Genomic DNA, 13318 nt, shown 5'->3' with positions numbered 1-13318 from the left:
TGATGGAACAAGAGGAGAGTTAGTACAGTAATGATGGAACAAGAGGAGAGTGAGTGCAGGACTGATGGAACAAGAGGAGTGTGAGTATAGTACTGATGGAACAAGAGGAGAGTGAGTGCAGGACTGATTGAACAAGAGGAGAGTGAGTGCAGTACTGATGGAACAAGTGGAGAGTGAGTACAGTACTGATGGAACAAGAGGAGGGTTAGTACAGTACTGATGGAACAAGAGGAGAGTGAGTGCAGGACTGATGGAACAAGAGGAGAGTGAGTATAGTTCTGATTGAACAAGAGGAGAGTGAGTGCAGGACTGATGGAACAAGAGGAGAGTGAGTACAGGACTGATGGAACACGTGGAGAGTGAGTACAGTACTGATGGAACAAGAGGAGCGTTAGTACAGTACTGATGGAACAAGAGGAGAGTGAGTGCAGGACTGATGGAACAAGAGGAGAGTGAGTATAGTGTTGATTGAACAAGAGGAGAGTGAGTGCAGTACTGATGGAACAAGAGGAGAGTGAGTACAGGACTGATGGAACAAGTGGAGAGTAAGTACAGTACTGATGGAACAAGAGGAGAGTTAGTACAGTACTGATGGAACAAGAGGAGAGTGAGTGCAGGACTGATGGAACAAGAGGTGAGGGAGTATAGTACTGATTGAACAAGAGGAGAGTGAGTGCAGGACTGATGGAACAAGAGGAGAGTGAGTACAGGACTGATGAAACAAGCGGAGGTTGAGTACAGTACTGATGGAACAAGAGGAGAGTGAGTGCAGGACTGATGGAACAAGAGGAGAGTGAGTATAGTACTGATTGAACAAGAGGAGAGTGAGTGCAGGACTGATGGAACAAGAGGAGAGTGAGTACAGGACTGATGGAACAAGTGGAGAGTGAGTACAGTACTGATGGAACAAGAGGAGAGTGAGTACAGGACTGATGGAACAAGTGGAGAGTGAGTACAGTACTGATGGAACAAGAGGAGAGTTAGTACAGTACTGATGGAACAAGAGGAGAGTGAGTGCAGGACTGATGGAACAAGAGGAGAGTGAGTATAGTACTGATTGAACAAGAGGAGAGTGAGTGTATGACTGATGTAACAAGTGGAGAGAGAGTACAGGACTGATGGAACAAGAGGAGAGAGAGTACAGGACTGATGGAACAAGTGGAGAGAGACGCACCGCCGGCGTACGGCTGCAGCAGGTCCCTGGCGACGCCGGCGGCGCACACCTCGACGGCGGACACGCGCACAGAGAACCTGGCCCCGGAGCGCTGGCGCCGCTCCGCCACTCCGCGGAACAACCACGCGGCGGCGCAGGCCTCGACCCCCGGGTGCCGACCTGCCGGGAGCACCCACAGCCCGTCCTACACTCTGTCTTGTAACACTACAGCTCATTTATATTACAAAACAGTAGTTAGCAATTAGTCATCAAGTAGGATAAATATATTTATAAACCTTACCCAGTTTTTATTTTTTTTATTTTTTGCTAGTAGGTATGGGCCTGCCCAGCAGATAGCATCACATGTCGTGGGAAACATTGTTTCAGTTTCCACAGTAACTCCCTCCTTGTTCTATGGACTGCTAAGCCCGAACTGAAGCTTTCCCCACACACAATTAGTCTTGTGGTTTTTGCTGCTTTTGAATGCTCTCGTAACGTTTCATCGTAGAATATTGAAGATACGTTGGATGTTGCAATTAAAGTAGCAGTTTTAATTTTCAAAAAAAGTAAATAAAAAATATCAAAATAACTGAAGAGTAAAAACAATGTTATCTACCACGACACACATATGATGGACTGTTAAATAATTGTTTGGAACAACAGTTTGGACCGGCGATACGCCGTTCCCACCACGGCGATTCGGACTGTTAAGTTCTGACTGGTAAGTCCGAACTCTCAGATCGGACTGTTCATGTGTACCGGGTGGTCTTAACACCGGACAGCTCCGAGATTTCTCTCTGTCGATGAAAACCTGGCGCTGTACTCATGTCAGTCCGATGGCTGGAAGACGGTATGCCCACAATGAACAATGTAGCTGTCCGTTTATTACATAGGGTACCGACATTATGAAAACTTAAACAACCCTATTTTATTTTAGGCATAGTCTACGCTGACACAGATAGGAAGACGGATACCCCCCGAACATTTCACTACCACGTCTGCTGCTTCCAAAATGCACGGAAACGTAACCAATGGCAACCAACGAGATTTAATTTCACGGTATCGAAAAAAATAATTAAATTAAAAAAACGAGCTTCGAGAACGTAACAAACGACCAGGATTTACACACACACATATATGTAATAAAAATAAACTCCAAAATAATGATAGAACCGTAGATATGCTTGTAAAAATATTTATTGTATTTAAGATGTAGACAAACACAGCTACCACGGAAGAGCTGGGCATTTCCGAGCTAATCTGAAAGTATCCGTGACCGCATGTGTGACAATGTAGGTACTCCTTACCGAGAATTACGTCTCAGTTTAGATTATATGTATCCGCTTCCTTGTCACTACATAATAAGCCTAAGGCTGGGTAAATGAACTACTAAAAAAACGCAATGACTCAACAGCACGACAGCGCAACCAACGTAAGAATATCACAGTTCTTTAAAAGGGACACTCAAGTCGCAATATGCCACCCAAGCCTACAACTTAAAATGCTAAAACATTATAAATCAAATTGATACCCTGGGCATTTTTAGAAATACCTTTTATCGTGAGAAAAGAAGAAAAATATTAATAATTTGATTTTAAAATGTTATCTTTTCTCACTTGTGAAAGTTTAACATGTGTAAACATGTCAAACAACATCTTCTGTTTCAATGCATATAAATTCTGCGTCTTTAAAAGTTTTCGGAAAACTTCTCGAAAACGCAAGACAAAAAGCAAGAAAGCTCGGAGTTGAACAATACTTGAGTTACATTATTGTGCCTTGCGTTATTTATAAACCGGTACTCTAAAATGTTTTTGCTGAAATTTTTGCATCACGCGTTCTTGTGTAGTTATAAACTAGGCATAATATCGGAGAGCTACTTTTTTTTTTGTATAAAATCTTGGCGTTGTTTTCCCGTCAGTCCGATAGATGGCAGACGGTATTTGGTTGAAGTAATTTCGTGAAAATGGAACGGAAGTCAAAAGAACGTAAATGTGAAACAAAGATGGTAGACCAACGCCAAGCAACATAAACCCGTATATAGTCACATTCTTACACATAAGGGTACATATGAAACGTATCGGTGTGCCAAATGAATCTGTATGATAGTGAAACTAATCCCGAATATATTTTGTAAACTAAAATGGTCATAGTAAAAACTAATATCAAGTTTTAAAATATCTAAGAAAACTGGCATTACAATTATTATAATTATTATTCTTCATGCACAATGTGAACGAGATCAGTAGCACGGCGTTAGAACGCGCGCTTGGTAACGTGGTTCTAATCTCGTCACTGAACATTTTTTTTAGCTTTTATTAAAAACATAATAATATATTCAAATTATATTAGCTAACATAAAATTTAATAAGTTCAATAAGATTAACGTAAGTTTGTAGTGATTAATTACATACTGATTTCAGTCGTTTAAGCAAAAACTTAAAAAAAAGATGGTTTTCTGTAAAGTCGGTTTACGGACGATAATTTTACGTGATAACGTCATCAGAAAACATTGATGAAAAATTGCATACTTTTTAATTTTCAAATATTATTTACAGTTTTTTCTGATTTAATTTAAATAATTTGTGTAAATATAATCACGAACAATTAGATAAAAAAAAAAACGCCTTAACCTGTTTGATATTACAGAAGATTTTCTCGCACGGTGGTTGGCCGGTTCTTGCACGCTCGGCTCAGACGGAACGTGACAATTTTTCGTGCGTGCAGCCAGCGTTCATCGTTTTATAAGACGTTATCAAGTCAAAAAACATTTAGGTTAATATTTTTGTAATGCTATGGAAGTATAATTTCTAACTTCATAGTATTAACTGTTTGGTAAATTTCAGCAAGATAAAAAATATGTAAATAAAATTCCATGTCGAAGAACAGGTCCAAAGCCGTGGTTTAGAAATTTTTTCAAGTATTTTTCACTTTTATTGGAGCAGTTTCTAATAGCTCAAAATTTCCGTTTGTTTCGCGCTGCAATTTGCGGGTGATGGTGACAAGCAACGTTTACGATTCAAGCAGCGAATTCTAGCGGCGGGCGCAGAAAGTAAGTGTGTGACTCGCGTCTAGAAAGTTTGGTACGTACTTGAAAAGTAATATTTTATTGATAAGTAAATTTATCACGCTCGGCATTATTTCAAAGAATTCTACTTTAACTCTCGTGTCAGAGTTTAGTATTATAGGTTTATTTGCAAGATGAACAACATAAGAACACACGATAATTTGCTCGTTACCGAGGTTAGATGTGCACACATTAATGGCGAGTACTGAAAGACTTGCTCATATACCTCCCCCCCCCCCCCCCCCCCACAAAAAAATTGCCGATTCAGAGTACTTGCGTATCCTTCAACGTCATAGCAAAAAAAAAAACTTTGAAACTGTGCACACTGGGATGATTTTCTTTATTGACGGATGAAGTTCAGCTTCATTTGCGAAGAATATACAACTCTGCTCAAAAATACTTGACACGCCAGCATCGCAACCTAAGACTGAACTCGAAACCGTCTGTCAAAGAAGTATCAAATTTGGCAAATCAGTTGAGAGGTCTTGCGGCCATTGGGTATGTCACATCGCCCTGCGTGTGCGGAGGATTGTGCATTCTATTTCCGAGGTCATTGGACACGCGAATTATTCCGGTCCCTATTTGAAGGTCATGACTATTAAAGTAAACTATGTATTCTCAAAGTGATGAGTTGTATGAGATCAAAGACTTTAGAAAAGAAATATTAGGCTTGTATTAGAAAATGCATGTGAAAATTAGTACGCCAGATGATTCTAAACTCGTATTTTGGGAAATCATTTGCCAATGATTGTTTTACGTGCAGATGATGATAAAAGTCATAACAGACATGTCTATAGCAGAGAGTATAATAACTAGGTATTTTTAGCGTGTTCCGTGATTGGCTGAGTTATTTCAGGTAACTCACTACCGTCGGCACAACAATCACAATAAATCAGCCCAGTCAAATAAGTCAAAGTCAAATAATTGGCGTGGGCAGATGATTTTGCAATCTTATAGGCGTTCAAATTTTTTTCGTGAAAAATGCTTGTCCCTAGTCTTAATAAGTAAAGTAAAAATATGTATTGTCAAATCACTATGTTAAATATAGTCTTTGGAAAGAAAAAAAAAATGTGAGTCTTTCAACACTCGTCAGTAATGTGTAAATATCTAACCTGTGTAAAGAGCAAATTCACGTGTTCTCATGTTACAAATAAACTTATAATACAAAACTCAGTCACGAAATTTAACGTAGAATTCTTAAAAATAATGCCGTGCGTGTTAAATACAAGAAAATTGTGTTATCAACTACATTTATTTCCGCGAATCGCACGTATTTTCCGCATCCACCGCTTGGATTCGCTGTCGGAGCAACTACGTCAGTAGTATAGGAATGGGGCCCCTAGGACACGGCTTCAGGCTGAGGTGCCGAGGTGCCGACCGTCATATTGGATTGTGACGTCACGGCGGCCATCTTGGATGAGCGTAACGGGACATAGCGTAACGGGACAAGTTTGACCTTGACCTTTGACCCTCAAAATCCGCCAAAATTGGGCAAAATTTGCCCAAAATTCCTCAAAAATCGCCAAAATTTCAATTTCTGTGGAAAAAAATTCCGCCAAAAAATCTCAAAAAATTCCACAATTAAAAAATTCCCGTTTTCGAGAGAAAAATTCCCGTTTCGAGGGAAAATTTCCAGTTTTTAGTCCTTAAAAATCCCAGCGGCTATAAATGTCCATATGTAGGCTTAAGCATCCATGTCTACAGCCTACGATAAGCCTCTGACGTCATCATGGATTATGACGTCACCGTTGTAATTTCTGTTACGGCCGCTATCTTTAACTTTTTTATTTATTATCCGATTTTAATGAAATTTTTTTTTAAAATTATAAAAATATTCATTTAATAAAATTTCAATAAAATTTTTTTAAAAATCATACATTAACGACACGGAGCTCGGAGTCCTCGGTTCAAACCCGACGAGTGCAAAAAAAATAAAAATGGCGACCGATCCTTCCCCCCGCGGTGGCTGCAGGCATACTGACTCCCACCACTTTTTTTCAAAGCATATATATCGTCAGGTAGTATGACGTCATGTTCGCCATCTTGTCCTCGTCTGCTGGAAGCCATCATCAGTGTATCGTCGGCGAGAGTGCGCTGACGCCATGTTAGTTTAAGTCTTATCCGCTAGAGTGCAGTAATCATTTATTATTGCTGTGACACCCGACATCTTGTCATTTGGCCGCCATCTTGAAAATCCGTAATTATTTAGCTAGAAATTCGGGAAAAATTCCAAAATTCATTAAATAAATTTGTAATCTATATACTGATTGATTAGGTCGACTAAGGTCCTTGGTACGATCTAGGACGATGCAAAAAAAAGGAAATATAACATCAATTTAACATAATAGTAACAGGTTCGAAAATAAAAACACTGCAAGTTCTTTTACAAACATAATATTTATTACATAATTTCTATTTTACTACAGGATCACCTGCGAAGGTTAGCAATCTTACAAACATTTAGGTCCGCATAGGCGTGAAATGACTAATTCTTAGCTCCAATCGGTTTATACAAGACAGAGTCCAGCCAGATCCTTTACAGACATAGTCCTCCTCTTCTTGACAGAGTTTCTGGATACCTTGTTTAACAGTTTTGCTTGATATCGTTAGAACTGTAAATTACTGCAGCCGATGTCTTGAATGCACACTTCTTCACTTTGTCATCGAACGGATAAGGCTTTCCATATATACAGTCCAACCACAAGTTATATTTCAAAGGTCCGTTTGTTGCTACGTCATCAGTAAGCTGATTGATTATGTCCTGTCTGATATCATCAAGAAAATTATAAATGTCCTTTGACTCACTTAACGTACTTGGATAATAGTAGTCTTTCAATGTTCCACGAAATGCAGACTGCGCCAAGTAGAAGCCATTATCGTTCACTTGTAATGCTCCGATCACAGTCTTATGTTTATTTTCATGTTCAGATGCCACAGCAATCGGTTGCTGCACATCAGTTTTTTTACTTGTACGCTCACGAGTCACCAATCTAAACTCAGGAGTCGTAATTGCTGCAGGTAGTTCAGCAGTAGGCGCACTGACTTCACCTTTACAGTTTATCGAATGTTGGCGCAAATTATCAATTCGAGTAAACCATTTATGACACTCGTCACAGCGAAACTTCATGCGAGAAGGATTCTTCGTACATTTACTCCTCTCATGTCTCCGTACATAATGTGCAAATGCAAACGTCATGTCGCAGTAGCCACAAGGATGCCTAGTTGAAGACAAACCCGAACCAGATGTCGCTGTTACTGCAACTGAATCATTTCCAGGCATACTCTTATGCACATCAATGCATCGCTGTTGTATAGAAACCTTTACTTTCTGCCGCACTGCAGGTCCTTTACATGTCTCCAAGTAATGCTTCAAATTAGCATTTCTTGTAAATTGCTTGTGACACTTAATACAACCAAACATTTTACGATAAGGGTTCTTGGCACATTCTCTCTTCTCGTGTCGACGAGCATTGCTGATGTTTGAGAAAATCTTGTCACAGTAACGACATCGATGTTCGTTAGTTGACGATTCGCCATCCATTGAAGTCTCCATCGAGGGCGAAACAGCATTCGTCGAGGTTTCCTGTACAGTCAGCACTACCGGCATTAAAGTCTCTTCTGCTGGTGGTATCACATCTGTTGAAATCCCCTCCAATGTTGACGTCATCGTTACCAACGGGATCTGCTCCTCCGTCGTAGCTGTCGATAAGGTTCCTGTAGTCGATGGTACAACCTCCGAGTTCAACGTTAAAGACGGTAAAGATGCCATCGAGTTCGCAAGAACAGGTAATTACGCGATTTATGCACCAGATTAAACAATCTAGGTGATCCTTACACCGCCGTCGTCAGAAACAAACTGAGCGTCCTGCTGTCTAGGACTCGCTTATATACATGCACAGGATGGAATAATACGCTAGTCAAATCAAGAACAATTTATTATAATACTAGAGTCAAAACAACATTAAAAAAATAGAAGCACCATCAAAAAAAAAGGAAGCACACTTGGAAGCACCGACAACGAAAAGGCAGCACATTTGGAAGCACCGACAACGAAAAGGCAGCACATTTGGAAGCACCGACAACGAAAAAGGCAGCACCATCATCGAAAAGGCCGCACATTTGTCATTGGCTCCAATATTCATTGGCTCCAATATTCATTGGCTCCAATATTCATTGGTTCCATCAGTCTATTGATTCTATCAGTCTAGTGACTCCAACAGTCATTGACACCAACGACCTTTTTCTTCATCAGCTCCAATGATATTTGGCTAGAATGCTACGAGTCTAAGAGACCATGAGACTACAATTCTACGAGTGTACAAGACTCCTCCAACTACCTTCAAGTGTATAAAGCTCCAAATGCTCCAACAGCTCCAACACGCAATGTACGCGCAATACATGCAATTTACACGCAATAAATGTAATGATTACACAGTACACACACACACAGGAAACGGAACATACACACAGTACACACAGGAAACGGAACGTACACACAGTACACACAGGAAACGGAACGTACACACAGTACACACAGGAAACGGAAGGTACACATAGTACACACAGGGAACGGAACGTACACACAGTACACACACAGGGAACGGAACGTACACACTGTACACACAGGAAACGGAACGTACACACAGTACACACAGGAAACGGAACGAACACGTAATATTCACGCAATTGACACACAGTACACGCAGAGTACACGCAATTTACGCAAAGTACACCCAATGTACGCAATGTACGCAATATATATATGTAATGTACACACAATGACTACGCTTCGTTCGCGCAGGACAAGCATTTAATGAAAACGAAGCACGTTTGGACGGAAATTCTATAAAAGGAAAGCTCATTTAACGAAAAGGAGGCGCATTCTCTCGTTCATTCAACTTGGTAGGATACGATCTTCAATGATAAGTTAGGATATAATCTCTCCAACAGTCTATGAATCCAACAGTTTATATTTCCATTAGCCATCGACTCCAACAGTCATTGGCTCCAACAGTCATTGCCTCCAACAGACATTGTCTCCAACGGCCTTTTGGTTCATCAGCTCCAATGATATTTGGTTAGAATGCTACGACTCTAAGAGACTATGAGACTACAATTCTACGAGTGTACAAGACTCCTCCAACTACCTTCAAGCGTACAAAGCTCCAACTACTTCAGCAGCATTATGTTATAATAGTACAAGGCTACTTGACTACGAAGCTACAAGTCTACATGGCTCCAATTGCGGCATCTGTCTTCGTCTGAATTTTCTCTTTGACTCCAACTCCGCCCGCCAGCATCTCTTCGATCTGCACCTCGATTATGTTATAATAGTACAAGGCTACTTGACTACGAAGCTACAAGTCTACATGGCTCCAATTACGGCATCTGTCTTCGGCTGAATTTTCTCTTTGGCTCCAACTGCTACAGCAGCATTATGTTATAATAGTACAAGGCTACTTGACTACGAAGCTACACATCTACAAGGCTCCAATTATCACATCTGTCTTCGTCAGCATTTTCTCTTTTGCTCCCACTGCTCCAACAGCATTATGTTATATGATTCCATGGATACTTTGTTACATAGCTACAGGTCTACGAGGTTCCAATGCATCATGTTTACGAAGCTTCCAGAACACAGGGTTACGAGACTGCGAGGCTACAGGACTACGAAGCTTCCAGGACACGAGGCTACATGGCTACGAGACTACATGACTCTAACTGATTACAATAGCACCACTCAGTGGTGAGAGTTAGGTTATCTCATGCAAAAATACTTTATGCATGTAGTTCTGCTTTTCAACAACAGATGTCGCCACATGTTGCTTGCAGGTAAATAATATTTAGTTCTTTTATGCGGGAATGCGGGATGCTCACTAACGATCACAAAAGAAGGATGGCTTCGCTAGACTCCAAGGAAAAGGAAGTTCGTCTTACATGTTGGTGCTCCACAGATGTCTCATGGCGTAATATTAATTTGACTGAGTAATGATATTTGTCAATTCCACCTGATAAAAATATTGCAAGTTTTGATTTAGTAGCAGAAATTATCGAATTAAATGTAACTCCAATTAAAATGACATGTCTCAATAGACAAAAAAAAATCCATGCAGAGAGTGGTTCCTCAGAATAGTCAGAAACACTTGAAGAAACCACAGGAATGATTGCAAGAACACGGGAAAAACCATCAAATTATTGACATTAATAATCAGGAGCACACGGAGAAAACCATCATAATATTGGCAAGAATAATCAGGAGCACACGGAGAAAACCATCATAATATTGACCAGATTAATCAGAAGTACTCGGAGAAAACCACCACATGTTTTCCTTGATATCATAAAATTACAGGAAAAAATATTTAAAAAAAAATAAAAATAAATTAATAAAAAAATTAAAAAAATAAAAAAATGCATAAATTTCTGGCTTGTACAAGAACTCTATCTTTGCTCAACAATGATAAGTTTACAAGCTAGCAGAAACTGTTTATGCATTTTTTTATTTTTTTTATTTTTTTATTAATTTATTTTTATTTTTTTTAAATATTTTTTCCTGTAATTTTATGATATCAAGGAAAACATGTGGTGGTTTTCTCCGAGTACTTCTTATAAATCTGGTCAATATTATGATGGTTTTCTCCGTGTGCTCCTCATTATTCTTGCCAATATTATGATGGTTTTCTCCGTGTGCTCCTGATTATTAATGTCAATAATTTGATGGTTTTTCCCGTGTTCTTGCAATCATTCCTGTGGTTTCTTCAAGTGTTTCTGACTATTCTGAGGAACCACTCTCTGCATGGATTTTTTTTTGTCTATTGAGACATGTCATTTTAATTGGAGTTACATTTAATTCGATAATTTCTGCTACTAAATCAAAACTTGCAATATTTTTATCAGGTGGAATTGACAAATATCATTACTCAGTCAAATTAATATTACGCCATGAGACATCTGTGGAGCACCAACATGTAAGACGAACTTCCTTTTCCTTGGAGTCTAGCGAGGCCATCCTTCTTTTGTGATCGTTAGTGAGCATCCCGCATCCCGCATAAAAGAACTAAATATTATTTACCTGCAAGCAACATGTGGCGACATCTGTTGTTGAAAAGCAGAACTACATGCATAAAGTACTTTTGCATGAGATAACCTAACTCTCACCACTGAGTGGTGCTATTGTAATCAGTTAGAGTCATGTAGTCTCGTAGCCATGTAACCTCGTGTCCTGGAAGCTTCGTAGTCCTGTAGCCTCGCAGTCTCGTAACCCTGTGTTCTGGAAGCTTCGTAAACATGATGCATTGGAACCTCGTAGACCTGTAGCTATGTAACAAAGTATCCATGGAATCATATAACATAATGCTGTTGGAGCAGTGGGAGCAAAAGAGAAAATGCTGACGAAGACAGATGTGATAATTGGAGCCTTGTAGATGTGTAGCTTCGTAGTCAAGTAGCCTTGTACTATTATAACAATGCTGCTGTAGCAGTTGGAGCCAAAGAGAAAATTCAGCCGAAGACAGATGCCGTAATTGGAGCCATGTAGACTTGTAGCTTCGTAGTCAAGTAGCCTTGTACTATTATAACATAATCGAGGTGCAGATCGAAGAGATGCTGGCGGGGCGGAGTTGGAGTCAAAGAGAAAATTCAGACGAAGACAGATGCCGCAATTGGAGCCATGTAGACTTGTAGCTTCGTAGTCAAGTAGCCTTGTACTATTATAACATAATGCTGCTGAAGTAGTTGGAGCTTTGTACGCTTGAAGGTAGTTGGAGGAGTCTTGTACACTCGTAGAATTGTAGTCTCATAGTCTCTTAGAGTCGTAGCATTCTAACCAAATATCATTGGAGCTGATGAACCAAAAGGCCGTTGGAGACAATGTCTGTTGGAGGCAATGACTGTTGGAGCCAATGACTGTTGGAGTCGATGGCTAATGGAAATATAAACTGTTGGATTCATAGACTGTTGGAGAGATTATATCCTAACTTATCATTGAAGATCGTATCCTACCAAGTTGAATGAACGAGAGAATGCGCCTCCTTTTCGTTAAATGAGCTTTCCTTTTATAGAATTTCCGTCCAAACGTGCTTCGTTTTCATTAAATGCTTGTCCTGCGCGAACGAAGCGTAGTCATTGTGTGTACATTACATATATATATTGCGTACATTGCGTACATTGGGTGTACTTTGCGTAAATTGCGTGTACTCTGCGTGTACTGTGTGTCAATTGCGTGAATATTACGTGTTCGTTCCGTTTCCTGTGTGTACTGTGTGTACGTTCCGTTTCCTGTGTGTACAGTGTGTACGTTCCGTTCCCTGTGTGTGTACTGTGTGTACGTTCCGTTCCCTGTGTGTACTGTGTGTACGTTCCGTTTCCTGTGTGTACTGTGTGTACGTTCCGTTCCCTGTGTGTGTACTGTGTGTACGTTCCATTTCCTGTGTGTACTGTGTGTACGTTCCGTTTCCTGTGTGTACTGTGTGTACGTTCCGTTTCCTGTGTGTACTGTGTGTACGTTCCGTTTCCTGTGTGTACTGTGTGTATGTTCCGTTTCCTGTGTGTGTGTGTACTGTGTAATCATTACATTTATTGCGTGTAAATTGCATGTATTGCGCGTACATTGCGTGTTGGAGCTGTTGGAGCATTTGGAGCTTTATACACTTGAAGGTAGTTGGAGGAGTCTTGTACACTCGTATAATTGTAGTCTCATGGTCTCTTAGACTCGTAGCATTCTAGCCAAATATCATTGGAGCTGATGAAGAAAAAGGTCGTTGGTGTCAATGACTGTTGGAGTCACTAGACTGATAGAATCAATAGACTGATGGAACCAATGAATATTGGAGCCAATGAATATTGGAGCCAATGAATATTGAAGCCAATGAATATTGGAGCCAATGACAAATGTGCGGCCTTTTCGATGATGGTGCTGCCTTTTTCGTTGTCGGTGCTTCCAAATGTGCTGCCTTTTCGTTGTCGGTGCTTCCAAATGTGCTGCCTTTTCGTTGTCGGTGCTTCTAAGTGTGCTTCCTTTTTTTTTGATTGTGCTTCTATTTTTTTAATGTTGTTTTGACTCTAGTATTATAATAAATTGTTCTTGATTTGACTAGCGTATT

The 13318-nt window shown here is 40.0% G+C and overlaps 1 protein-coding gene across 1 annotated transcript in view; it reads right to left on the bottom strand.

Moving 5' to 3' along the window:
- Window positions 1–13318, bottom strand: part of LOC134538616 (kinesin-like protein CG14535) — a 55211-nt gene that overhangs the window by 26090 nt on the left and 15803 nt on the right. Inside the window, exon 5 of the mRNA XM_063380047.1 lies at window positions 1175–1333. Within this exon, the coding sequence (XP_063236117.1) occupies window positions 1175–1333 (159 nt within the window). The remainder of the gene's footprint in view (window positions 1–1174; window positions 1334–13318) is intronic.

Source organism: Bacillus rossius, chromosome 13 (genome assembly GCF_032445375.1).
Source record: "Bacillus rossius redtenbacheri isolate Brsri chromosome 13, Brsri_v3, whole genome shotgun sequence".
NCBI lineage: Eukaryota > Metazoa > Arthropoda > Insecta > Phasmatodea > Bacillidae > Bacillus > Bacillus rossius.
The sequence above is the reverse complement of the archived record's forward strand: the minus strand, read 5'-3'. Positions and strand labels throughout refer to the sequence as shown.